This window comes from Aphelocoma coerulescens, chromosome 1 (genome assembly GCF_041296385.1).
Source record: "Aphelocoma coerulescens isolate FSJ_1873_10779 chromosome 1, UR_Acoe_1.0, whole genome shotgun sequence".
NCBI lineage: Eukaryota > Metazoa > Chordata > Aves > Passeriformes > Corvidae > Aphelocoma > Aphelocoma coerulescens.
The window spans coordinates 88,349,222-88,361,950 of record NC_091013.1 but is presented as its reverse complement, the minus strand read 5'-3'; the positions used below and the strand labels follow the sequence as shown (position 1 = coordinate 88,361,950).

The 12,729-nt window shown below is 41.3% G+C and overlaps 1 protein-coding gene across 4 annotated transcripts in view; it reads left to right on the top strand.

The window, feature by feature from the left end:
* PICALM (phosphatidylinositol binding clathrin assembly protein) overlaps positions 1 to 7,508 on the top strand; it is a 66,457-nt gene extending 58,949 nt beyond the window's left edge. For 3 of the 4 annotated variants that reach the window (XM_069016212.1, XM_069016186.1, XM_069016177.1), the window contains 2 exons: positions 5,121 to 5,223; positions 6,152 to 7,508. In XM_069016212.1, the coding sequence (XP_068872313.1) occupies positions 5,121 to 5,213 (93 nt within the window). In that variant the 3' untranslated portion in view covers positions 5,214 to 5,223; positions 6,152 to 7,508. The remainder of the gene's footprint in view (positions 1 to 5,120; positions 5,224 to 6,151) is intronic. The other variant, XM_069016194.1, reaches the window with a different exon arrangement.
* Positions 7,509 to 12,729: the final 5,221 nt, after the last annotated feature.

The window sequence follows — 12,729 nt, the reverse complement described above, 5'->3', positions numbered from 1 at the left end:
TTACTGGTTTGTTTTACTGCTTGTTTTACAAATGTCTGTCACTGGGAAATTTCTGTCTGAACTCACCTTTGTAATCCAATAGGCATCTGAAAAGAGGGGAACTTTTTTTACAGTAGGAAAAACATTTTAAAAAGTAGGATAAAGAGGGGATGGATAACCTTGAACACATTCATACTATTTTTGGAAAATTCTGAGATCATTAAGACTTTGTGTTTGTGAACTGCAGTTAGAGGCAGAGCCAAGTTTAGCTGGCAGACTGAAACTCCAGGATTAACAGTGTGGTTTTACTTAGCCATCAGATGTTTCTTTTTCAAAGTTCACTCTGTACCTCAGACTTCTATTTGAAAAATGAAATATATTGTGCCTGTATTTTGATCTCACTATAAAGAGCTCTGTCTCTATAGGTGACTGTTTGAAAGCATTCATGTATAACTTCACTTAGGTATAGATTGGTGTAAGTGCAGGGTTTGAGACTAGACTGTGGAGGAAAGAGAATTCAGCAGTAAGCTGGAACTAAAAAGAGCCTCTCAAGCATTTTTCAGTGCCTCAGTCTGATCCTTTAACAAGAAAGGATATTCTGCTGTGTGCTGCCAGTGGGCAGTGTGTCCATTGTCTTCTTTAAAATACAGCCTGGTGGATAGATTTTTTTTTTTTAATATCTTTTTTTAAATGCTTTTTCTGAAAGGGATGCTGTTAAATTTCTTTAGCTGGAAATGCAGTTCTCAGCTGACTTTTTCTTGGACTTCCGAGAGCTGCTTTGCACCTTCACTGTCACTTAAATGATTTGGTATTTTTGACATGGGTTTTATACCATTTCAAGAGGACAAATAATGTTTATGATAGTTCTTAAATACTGACCAAGTAAAAGAATCCTCAAGGATAGGAATTTTTCCTACATAAAAAAAAAAAATTGAAGCAATCCTTGAAAAATAAAACCTGCCTACCTGTCTGATGCAGTTATGAACAGGTAGATGGGTCTGAATACCTCAGTGAGCCTTTCTGCTTCATTTGACATTGCAGGGCGTGGCCTAGGTTGAATCCCAGCTGGCTGTCAGAACAGGAGAAAGAGGAATTAGTCACAAGTAAGGTGTGTAGAGCTATATTTAGTCTCTTATCTGACAGTGTTTGGCTCCTGTGAGAATTAATTTCATTGAAAACACACCCTTTGAGTCAGCATTTGCAGTGACCAAGAAGGGTTTTCCCCTGAGACACACAGTCTGTGTTGCTGGAAGGTGTTGAGTTTTCAGAAGCCTGACATCAGTAAAGCATCTTAAATGACACAAGGGCTGCATGTGAGAGCTTCCCCATACACAGCCAAGTTTGTTGATGTAAAGCCACGGAGGGGAATTACACTTTTATCACACTGAAATTACTGTGTGCTAAGTCTTGAGGCTCTTCTGAGAGTGTATTTTGCAGTTTAAGTTTAGTCATTACTCTTGTTGTGCCAGAAGTAGAAAAAGGAAAGTAAATAGAAACGTGTGTTCTTGGGGTAAGTAAACAAATCTTACAGAATAAATAATGGTTATCTGAAAGGCACAGAACTCAGACTGTCCACATGGATCACTGTAAACACCATCATTCTAATACTGGTTTTGTCCATGGCATCATCACTGCCAAAAACGAAATTGTTTTTTGTATTTACTTTTAAAGCACCAGATTATATCACCTCCAGTCTCCTAATAGATCTTGGGTGTTGTCTACAGTAAAGAAAGCTGGAGGTACTTAAAAGCATGATGACAGATATGAAGTTGTTGCCAAAAATTTTACTGCCAAGTTGTAGTGAGTTGAGAACAGACTGGGAAAATAGGTGTCTTAATGTTGTCCAGTTTCTGTATGAATTAAGCTGTTGTTCCTAACTTGATACTCTCAAGGATTAGCATTAATAAATACATTTTTTCTATCTCTAGGTATACCTGTTTTGCTTCTCTTCCAAGTGTTCTCTTTATGTGCTTGCAACTTTTTTTCCTAATTGTTGCAGTTAAGAGCAAGGGTAGTTTGGTTTTTAAGGGCAAAATAACTTAAAATAATTGAGAAGGAAACTAGAACAGTCATTTCTTTGAAAATCTGAGTGCAGAAGGCATTCATAGGTTTGAAAGGTGTGTAATTTTTCTTTGAAAATATTTATCCTGCATTAGGGTCAGTATTTCCTGCCTGAGAAAGAAATAAGTTTTCATCATGATAAAACAGTGGGCATTACTCACTGCAAACTATTCCATGGTGCTATCCAGAACAGTGAGAATGGTTGGAGTTGTTTGATTACATTGTAGCTGGTGAGGGGGAAGTGTGTGTGTATGTCTGAGGAGGGGGCAGGCTGAATCAGTGGTTCAAGCAGAGGGATGGCAGATGTGATACAGTACAGCAAATGCAGAATGTTCCAGACAAGCCAGATCTGACTGATGTACAGGGGCTGGAATGTAGCTGTCCATCCTAAGGCCTGAGTGTTGCAATGTGCAGCAGCTGGGCTTGACTGTTAAGCCAGCAATGGTGTTGTGTTGGCCAGTATAAAATGGTACAATCAGGACAAATCCGTGTGCCTTCACATGTCACATGTTCTGGTGTGATTGTCCCCAGAAGGACATAGCCTTAGGAGGGGGAAGCAGATGGGTAGTGCAAAATTTAGTATTTAAAATAGAATAAAGAAATCACTTAGCCTCCTGCTAACATTTATTGTAACACTGCAGTTGTTAACACAGCCAGTTGTACAGGGCAAGTAGCAGGAGTGATCACTTGGGTGATGGAGAATAGTAAATGTGCAAATGAGTAAGTTGGTTTGGTGGGTGGCTGTGTTTTGTGGTTGTTTTTTGGCTGGGCGTAGGCGGGGTTTTTTTGAGGGGTGTTTGAAACTATAGGAAGAGGGTATGAAGTTCAGGACAGACTTATGCCAGAAAGTAGACCTTACAGATGCTCGCTTTGTCACATTACCCCTGAAATATATGCTAAAACAACTGGACAGACTTGTTTCATGGGAAGCCAGAATGTAGCTAATGATGGGAATCAGCCCAGTGCTCGCTTATGGATGGATTCTTAGGTTTTACTGTGAGTCCAGGGAGTTTTGCCTTTGTTGGAGGCAGTGAGAAGTGAGGCTGATGTTGGAGGTGAGACTGAGCTGTCTGAGCAGTGCAGTGCATTTCACATCACACAAGCTCTGGGCAATAGGGGCACCGAATTCCCAGCTCCAGTTAGATCAGCACTAGAGAAACTGATGGGCAGTGCTGTTGTTTTAAATGCTTCTCCTTAGAAACTGCTAAGGTTGGTCCTGGTTTTCAGATCTGTTTATAAACAGTAATCTGGAGAGGTGCAATGTAGGAAACTGTCTGACTATACTTTCCATGTATTTTTTTAGGCATCCTTTTTAATAATTAGCGAAATCTTGTTAAAATGTGTATTTACTGCAGGATGCTGTGTCTTGTTGGAATTTAACTGTGGCATCTATGTAATAGTGTTGTCAGGTTTTTTTCTCAGATTTTAACCTGAACAGGCTTCCTGAAATTTCCCCTATGTCTGGTTACATGCTGATGTTGCACAAGTGACTCTAACCTACCAGTCTTCCACACTGCTTTCAAACTGGGACATTACTTTGGACTTGATATGAGTTGGAGATTTGCCAACTTAGTTTGATAGGACTTTCAATATGTGACTGCAAGGCATTTGACCATGAGGAGGAAGAATGTCTCCTGAAATCAAATGGCAGCAGGCATGTCTTGCTGATGTTAGGACTATTGGACCATATCACTAGTCTGCCTCAAATCCTGGAGAGTGGTGGGATGTGCTGGGCTATGGCTTTCCAAAGGAAAGAACCAGGTTTAAGAGGGGAAATTCTGACATCCTGAAACTGCTTCTCAAGCATTTCCCATTCTGTCTCATGACTTTTCCATAATCTGTTTATGGTGACTGGATCTGAGTGCCCCATTGGGAGTGGAGTTTCGGGAGGAGATGAAGATTCCAATGTAGATGAAGCATGTACTGATCCTGAAGGAAGTCCTTCTGCTCATGTGGTTTCTGAGATAGACATTCATATGAACCATTTAAACGTGCAATGGCAATATTTCCACTCTGAGCACTTCTGCAAGCAAATCCCATAAGCAGATGCCCTGTCATGCATAGGTTGGCAGGTGCCTGGCATTTCCAAAGGGAAAGATCTTCATGGAATGTTTTTTGCCATGGGCATGGAGTGCCAGTGACTCGGTTCTGAACAAACTGTCCCAGTGAAGAACCCAAACTGGAGGATGCTGACTTTGATTTGTAACTGCAAAAACATGCATGTTCTACGCAGAGGGAGGGCAAATAGGATTTAATAAATCGCCATTTATAACGGGAGAAGTACTAACACCAAGTACAGCCTCCAGATTATTGGTCCTTCCCAGCAGCAGCAGCTGGAATGCCAATATTACCCACCTCTAAGTTATGTGCTTTATATGACTGAGTTTGTGGTGTGGTGCCTTTAGGTACATGGCTGTAGGGTGCAATTTTTATGAGTGTACAGACTATCAGTCACAGTCTTCATTTCTCACCTAAAACAGCCACAGTAGCAGTTGAAACTCATCTTTTTTCCTTTTTTTTTTTTCCTCCTGCTCACAGAGTATATCCCATGTTCTCCTTCTAGGTCCCAAATTGAGAATGATCTATTATCTGCTGTCCAGCCTCTTTTTATAGGCATCCTGTTATGACATGAAAATATGCTGAGAGTTATTCCTTCTGGAGAAACCGTCTGGAAAGCTGCCATGCTCTGGCCAGACCCCAGCATCATCTCTCCCTGCCAGGCTGTAGTTTTCCCAGTAAAGCAGGGAGAGAGCTAACCTGTTTCACAGGAATCAGGCTGAATGATTTGTTTCTTCTTTTGAAGAAAACTGCTGTGAAAGTGTGAGGTTATCTGCTTGTTTGGCAAATGCTACTGGCGTTTCCTTTCTGGAGGGTCATGTCCAGCTTGTTTCTGCATTACACCAACCATTGAAGAGGCTTTGTTTCCCATATGACCAAACACCTTGTTTTAATAGTTGATTTCTGCCAAGTTTGCCTCTTAACCTCCCTTGTTCTTTCATTACACGTTCAGCTTTCATATTCTGTCATTCTGAGACCTTGTTTTCTTTTTCTTTCCCTTTCTCTGTCGTCTTTCTTACTAGCTGTCTGCAGCATCCAGCCCTTCCAGTCAGAGTCCTCACAGAGCCTCAGGAAAGGATCCCTTTGCAGAGCTCTCTCTCCAGGATTTCTTGTAGAACAACTTAGGTATTGTCCATTATTCTGGGGAGATGCTGGTGTTTGTGATATGCAACAAAAATAAAGTTCTAATTCAAGTTTTATTAACGTGGCTAGAACTGTTTCTGAAGGAAATAAAACCAAATCTTGTTGAGTTGGAAGCACTGTGGAAGTGACTTGGAAACTGTATTTAACTTCAGCAGTTTAAAGGCTGGCTGAGTGTTTTTGCTTCAGTCTATTGGAAATGGAACCAGCTCATGTGGTACTTGCTGCAGCTAGGGAGAAGGAACTGGTGCTACCTGGTATTTACCATCTCATCAGGACAACGTTCTGAGTCCCCCGTTAGCAGCAGAGCCCTGAGTGCTGCTGGCAGAGTGCTCGTGCGCTTCCCTGTGGCTTGAGCAGAGAGTTCCCTTTGTGCAGGAGGAGGTGCTCGTTTCACATGTGCCAGGGATCCATTTTGCTACAGAGGTGCACTGGAGGAGTTGTGTTGTTTTTTACCAGTCAGGGGGCAGGTGGGAATTAAATAGTAAAATGAGTGAAAACATGAAAAAGAAATTCAAGAATTCATAGTATAAAGAGAGAGTAGGCTTATTGCACACACCAGCTGCTTTTCTTTGTGCACATCCTCTGGTTCAACATGAAGAATGACCCCGAGTTCTCTTCATATGGTGTTGGTCTGTGTTAAGCTGCTGCTGGTGACAATATTGCATGGATAACTAGGTGGGTTTTATTTTGAATGCAGAGATGTTCCAAAGGCTGGTGTCATTGGAAGAACATCCTGATGGCTTTTGGTTGTTTCCTGGCCCTGATTTTTAAAAATATTTTTTTTCTATTCAAAACTTCAGTTCACGGGGTAGCTTGGGCATCAGAAGAATGGATATGTTTGAAGAAAACAGGTTTATAATGAAATCATACTTCTGTTGGATGTTAACCCAAGGGTTTTTCATCTTTCCAGATTCAGTTTATGTAACTGTGTTAGATGGAAGAGAAAGGAACATTTCCAAAAAGATGTGCTCAGCAGTAAACTCCCACTTCCAGGAAAAAAAATGAACTTCAGTCTCTCAAACTCTCCTCTTCCGTTAAGTGATGCAGTGAAATGATGAAGACCAATGAAGGAAGCTGGGACACCTCCGTAAGAAGACATCAGTACACAACACAAAGCCAGGAATTGCCATGAATTAAGACCAAGATCTATTTTTGTCCTGGTGACTAACACGTCAGTACTCTCAGCTTCTAATAATATCCTTAATTGGTAACGTATGAAGAGAAGCCTTTATTCTGGAAATTGATATTGGTGTTTGGAAATGCTGTCTGGATTGGAGATGTCGTTTACCGTAATTCGAAACACAACTCTGGGCAGGGGAGGGTCAAATCCTAACTCTTAATTCTGCAGTTACCTTTTCTTCAGTCCTCACAAATGTAGGCACAGCAGTAATGGAAATTAACTTTTTTTAAAAATTATATATTCAGTTTGCAGTAGACATTCCTTATGTATTATTGTTTGTATTTATTTATGATTATCAATTTAACATTAATATTGTATCAAAAAAAAACCTCCTTATGAAAATGAGTATGGATGTATACAGTATGTCTGATTTTTATCCACAAAGAATGAATCTGATTCAGAATGCTTTTCAGCTGACATACAGAGCACTAAATATTTTAAAGGTCTGAATCTAATGAATTCTCAGTATATATGGGAATTAGGGAAGAGCTGTAAAACGCATTAATCCTTATAGTCAATTCTGTGCCTAGGATTTTGCAAGGGAACAGTTAACTGACTAGAAGAAGCACTACATTTTTAATTCAGCATTAGTGCATTGGGAAGGAACTTTATTGCTTTGTGCTTGGCATGTCATTATTTTTACATTTGACATTATAAGGCCTTTCCAAAATGAATGTGAGGAATTGCTTTCACTTTAAGACTTTCCTTCTTTTCTGTAAAAAAAAAAATAAATCGAGGTGTTGTGTGTTGGGGGGGGAAAGCCTTTTCATTTGGCTCGTTCCATGTTTATGATCATGTACCTTTTAAAAGTAAAAAAGGGGAAGTAGCTTCCTTACATATGTCTGGTGGGTATTTAGTTCATGAGGAATTAAAGTAGCGCTGTTGATCGGTGCTTTGTGTAAATACATCATAACTTTTGGGTGGAGTGGGGCCTTCAGAAGGATAGTCAATGATATGAAAGCAATTCTGTACATGAATTAAGCATACTTGCTGCATTGTCTCTGCAGATTCTATTTTTGTTTAAAATATTAAAATGTATGTTAGCAAAAATGGGTGGATTTTCAAATAAAATGCAGCTTCCACAGAACTTTTGTTACGGTATGAAAGTCTGAGGTGCTTCTTTTCTTTTTGCTGCTTAAAATGTGCACTGATAATTGCTTTGTTTACTTAATAAAATACCAAATGTATTTCATACATGCATATTGTATTGCAGGAAGTGCAGCACTCTGAACCTGTGGCTGACATGATCCATGCAGCCTCTTCTCTGGGCTGACGTCACAGACAGCCTCAGCGTTCCAGTAACAAGGTGTCTCCTTCTTCCTGACCTAACGTGATATTTTACCATTTCTAGTTTTTCAAAATATTCATGGCAATAAACTTGTACTGTTTATAACTGAGCAAGAAGCATAAATATGTCCCCCAAAATTATTATTATTATTATTTATTATTATTATTATTATTATTATTATTATTATTATTATTATTATTATTATTATTATTATTATTATTATTATTATTATCTTCCCTAATCTTCCAGCAGAAGGTAGTGCTGGAAAAGCTATGAACAGTTTGCTGAGACCATCTTCTGCAGTTAGACACAGGGAGCTGATAGAAGTGGATAGTTGTGAGAAGCCTCGCAACAGCCTGAGGCTTGTCCTGGAGGCCAGGGAATCATAAACTGAGCAGTACAGGTCGGTAGATTTAAAGTTTCTTTCTAAAATAGCATGAATAAAAAAACCCTGAACCTGTTACAGAGTATGTAATGCACACACCCGGATCTGGGGAGTTTCATACAGAGTTTACTAAAATTTTGCCTTCCTACCACTGAGGCTTTCAGTGCCCTCAGAGAGCAACTCACTTTTGCTTGTGGTCAGAGTATAAAAAAGGTGAATTGTCTGAATTGGGGGTCAGCTGGAAAAAAAGGGTGCACATCTGTGACATATTAGCTCCATCAGTAACTACCAGGGTGCAGATTGTTCTGAAACACAGATCCACACCTTGCGTGAAGGAAGAAGGTAGACCTTCGTCCTCCCCCAGAGCCTGAGGTGCTGGGTTATGGTAAAACAGTTGCCAACCTTCTTTTTAGGTCTGTGGTGCTCTCTGCAGAGTCTAATTTGAGGCTTTTGGCTGAGGATAGATCTGTGTTCCTAGATCTCTTTGATCCCTTGGACCCTTTGTGCAGCTGTGGACTTGAGGGTGCAAATCATGAAAGCGCCAAAGAATTACAAACACCCAGAGCCATGTCTTCTGCAGGGATGATGAACTCCTGTTACCCTTTACTGCTTGCTCATTGTTGCTCTGTGTTCCTTGAAGCAGCTGCTGTGCAGATTAGGCTTTCTTGCTGAAGGCCTTGCTAAAAACCCTTGCTTTTTGGTTTACTCTTTGGAGACAAACTGGCTTGGGAATTTTCCTGAGTAGTATTTTCTCATTTGCTTTGTTCCCAGTTGGTATGTTTGCTTTCACTATCACTGACATAACACTCAGTTTAGCTTAATTTAAAAAGCACAGCGCACAGACATATTTTGTTTTTTAATTACTGGCACTTTTTAATAACAGGGGGTTATGAAAACCTGGTTCTCTTCAGAATTGAGTTGAAAGGCTGTTTAGTCTACACGAGCAAACTGTGTAGGGAAGCTGCTGCCCCTAGCAAGCAGGGGAGGATGGAGTGCTTCGTCAGAGGGATGTGGTTCCTCTTAAAGCTCTGTGTAGGGAGCTGGTGTGTCAGAATACCCACTTTTTTTTTTTTTTTTTTTTAATTGGGGACCTATATAATGAAAACAAGTGGATTTACCTCTTGAGACAATTACTCTTGCCAGAACAAGAACTTGAACAGCTCCTGAGTTTTCTAACAGCCCAAGTGTAGAGTCTTCATCTGAAGACACATCTAAATTCCTTTGCTGCTTCTCTTCTTTGGTTCAAAGTCACAACAAACTAAACTGAGCTGTACCTCAGGACATGTTTAAAGGCTGTCTTTGCGTGCCTTTGTGACATCAGAGGTTCCATTCAGCCAACTGCCAGAGTAAGTCACAGACATTCCCAGCTGCCAAACAGCCCTTCAGCAAGAAAAAGGGACAGGGTGAAGCCCTGCATCTTTCATTAGACAAAAAGGGCCCATTTCCAGAGCCTGACACAAATTTTGTAGCAACATAAATGAATTGCAACTTAAAGGCCATGACATAATTGAGATAAAGATTGTGGCAGAGAAATGAGAATTAAGTGCTAAAAACACTGGGAATGATAGTAAATGCTGCTGGGAGCAGAAGATTGACAAGATAATACGAGGGGCAGTGAAAAAATCTGCTGAATACAGACAAAAGAGCAGTGCTAATGGGAGCAAATGTAAACTGAAGAAGAGCTTTCTCCTTGGCCTGTTGTCAGCCTCTTGGCTTGACCTTTGGAGCTCTCACACCGCAGTGGAGAGAGCAGAAACAGGCTTGACATCTTCCACTCAGTTTGCCCAACAAGAAAAATCTGTGAGCTGCTGCTGTTTTCCAAGTTCAAACTGGAGAGCAGAGGGACTTGGCTCATTGTTCAGCTGGCTGAATCAAGAGAATGAGTGAGGAGGAGAGAACCCTGGGCAGGTTCCCTGAAGGTGTAACATTGCTGCCACCCACTCAGCACCATTTTTTACCTGAAGGTTGAGTAATACTATGGGAGATGGCCTCCCCAAGATAACAGATCAGTCTAGGAGTGAGTAAAGCATATTTAATTCTTTTCTTGCTTCTCTGATGATGAAATTTCCTGAAGCAAAGATCAAAAAGCCTTGGAACAAAGAACCAACTTCCTTAAAATCCAATGGGAGGTGAAAATGCTACAGAGATTATGTTGGATGCAAGCATAGTGCTTTGGATATCCGGCAGCTGCAGTACACAAGGAGCACTGAGGTCTTGGGTTTATTTTCATAGCGTGGACCTCTGCTTTGTTCGTGGTGGTAACTGCTGAACTTCCTTGGGCCAGCTGCAGCAATTGCCCAAGTACTGGGGTTTTTTTAGAAAAGCAGTATTTGATATAATTTTAGCTTCTTGTTTCACTTTAATCACTAGAAGTGAGGAAAGATCCAGCGCCATGTTAAATCCCAGTTTTCAGCATGTCTCAATGTTCAGTTGTCCACATATGGGAACAGTTGTTGGCATCTTGTTACCATGTCATGTCCTAAAACAATATGGTGTTTGTGGGAGACTGCAGAACGTGAGCTCTGAGATGTAGTATTGCAAAAAACATCCTTACTTTCACAGCTGACTCAAAATCCAAGGAAAGCCTTTTTTCAGAGGAACATCCAGCTGCAAAACATCAGTGGCTAAAGATGCTAACACCATTAGATTCTCTGTTCTGTGCTTATTGCTATAGTGTAACTTTTTAGTCCATTAGCTTCTGCCTTGACCTTATTCTGGCAAACTCCTTTTAGCCCACAGAAGCAGAGTGTTTAATAACTTCACTCTCAGAAAGCAGCCAAACAAGAACAAATGCTGCAGAACGAGTCTCTTACCCTCATTTCCCAAAACGTGCAGGTTTGAACCTGTGGCAAGATTGCCTTGTTATATAACCTTGCTGCAGTGGAGGCTGCAAACCTCGCAAAAAACAGACCAAAACTGAAGTCACCCACATTCCCTGCAGCTCAGGCTGAGGGAGATCATACCAGCACAGCCAGACTATAAAGCAACACAATCCAGTTGTTCAGAGAGTTCAAGCCAGCAGAGTGCTGAGGCAAGCAGCTCCTATTATCACTGGAGTGGATACAGGCTGTCAGCACACCCCTCCCCATTGTGCTTTTTAGGCCTTCCATGGATTGATGTTTCTCACTTCCAGCTCATGGACCTCAGTTCTATTAAAAATTTTTATTTCCATGCAACTTGAGTGATGCTTCTATTTCCTTAATTTTGAATTCCAAGGAATACTTGTTGGGGTTTTTTCTTCCTGTTGAAACAGCAAGTTTCTTTGAGCTGTGCTCTAGTTAAATACATAACTCCAGCTCAGCTGAAGCTTAGCTTGGATTATAGTTGTGGAGACACCTGGACCCTTGCTTGTATCCTAGAGTTGTCTCATGCAACAGTAACACAGTAAAGAACAGGTATTTCATAATGCTGGGAGTGCAAAGGTGACTCTCTAAGTTTGGTCCTAACTGGAGTAGTGAACTCCAAGTGGGGCTTTGAAGGACTGGCTGTGCTGCCAGAAAGTGGACTGATCAGCCCCATTTTACAACATGTTGCTCATTTCTGAGAGATTTTGCCAGTAACAAATTTATCAAATCCAGATGCCTTGGGTTGAAGACCCAGCTTTCTCCATATGAAAGCCTCGCAGTGGCCTTAATGCTAATCCTGTAGAAATCAAGAGGATTTGGGACACTTCACTAAACATGTTTTGCTGCAGGCTGTTGCTTCTGGCTTGTGCAGGCTGCCTGTGGCTTGTACCCTAATTAGCATGTTTGGGATTTCTTTTTAACTCCCTCTCACCCACAGAGGCAGTTGTGGGAAAAGGCTAAACTGACTGGAGGAGGCAAGAGTTCTGTTTTCCAAGGTGCAGGTTGATGTTGTCCTGCCATATGTCCTGCACATGGTGTTATGCATTATGGACATAAGCCAAGAGAAGCCCAGAGATGGGTCCTACATTTACACCATTAGAAAATGTAAATCCCCTTTGGGGAGTGGTGGGAAGAAGGAGAGGCCTTTCTTTAACAGAAAAACCATTCAGCATAAGCCACATTCTAATTCTGCATCTAAAGGAGAAGCTAAACTAATCACTGAGCAGAACTAATCTCTCTTTCAAATCAGCCATTGCATGGGGCTTGCACTGCACTCAAAGCAAGGCAGGGGAGCCGAGGGGAGGCTTCTGTTGGGCCGCAAACACAGCAGGAGCTGCCCAAGTGCAGATCCCCATTCCCTGGACACTCGAGGGATAGGAATCACCTCAGCCTTCACAGTAACTCCACTGATGGAGGGGCATGTGCAAACCCACTTAACTGTTCACCACATGGCAGAGAAGTGAGAGTATGAGGTGGAGTCTGCCACCTTTACCTGTCTGCTTGTGATCCCATCCTCAGAGGAGCTTGGTCAGTGGAGCCAGAAGAACAGTGGGACTCACTTGCACCTGCTGGGCAGGAACAGCTGAGCGTGTTTGGAAAACCAAAAGTGTTTGCACTGAAGTACAGACACACTGAGATACTGCACAGAGATACAGGTTGTTTAAAATGTACGTTTTTAAAAAATCTTTATTCCAAACAGCTGATTAACCTGTCAAGGGTTTAAATTGGATTATTCAATACTGTCACAAGTTTCTAGTGAGGAAATGCATGGGTCAGAGCCTACATGTGG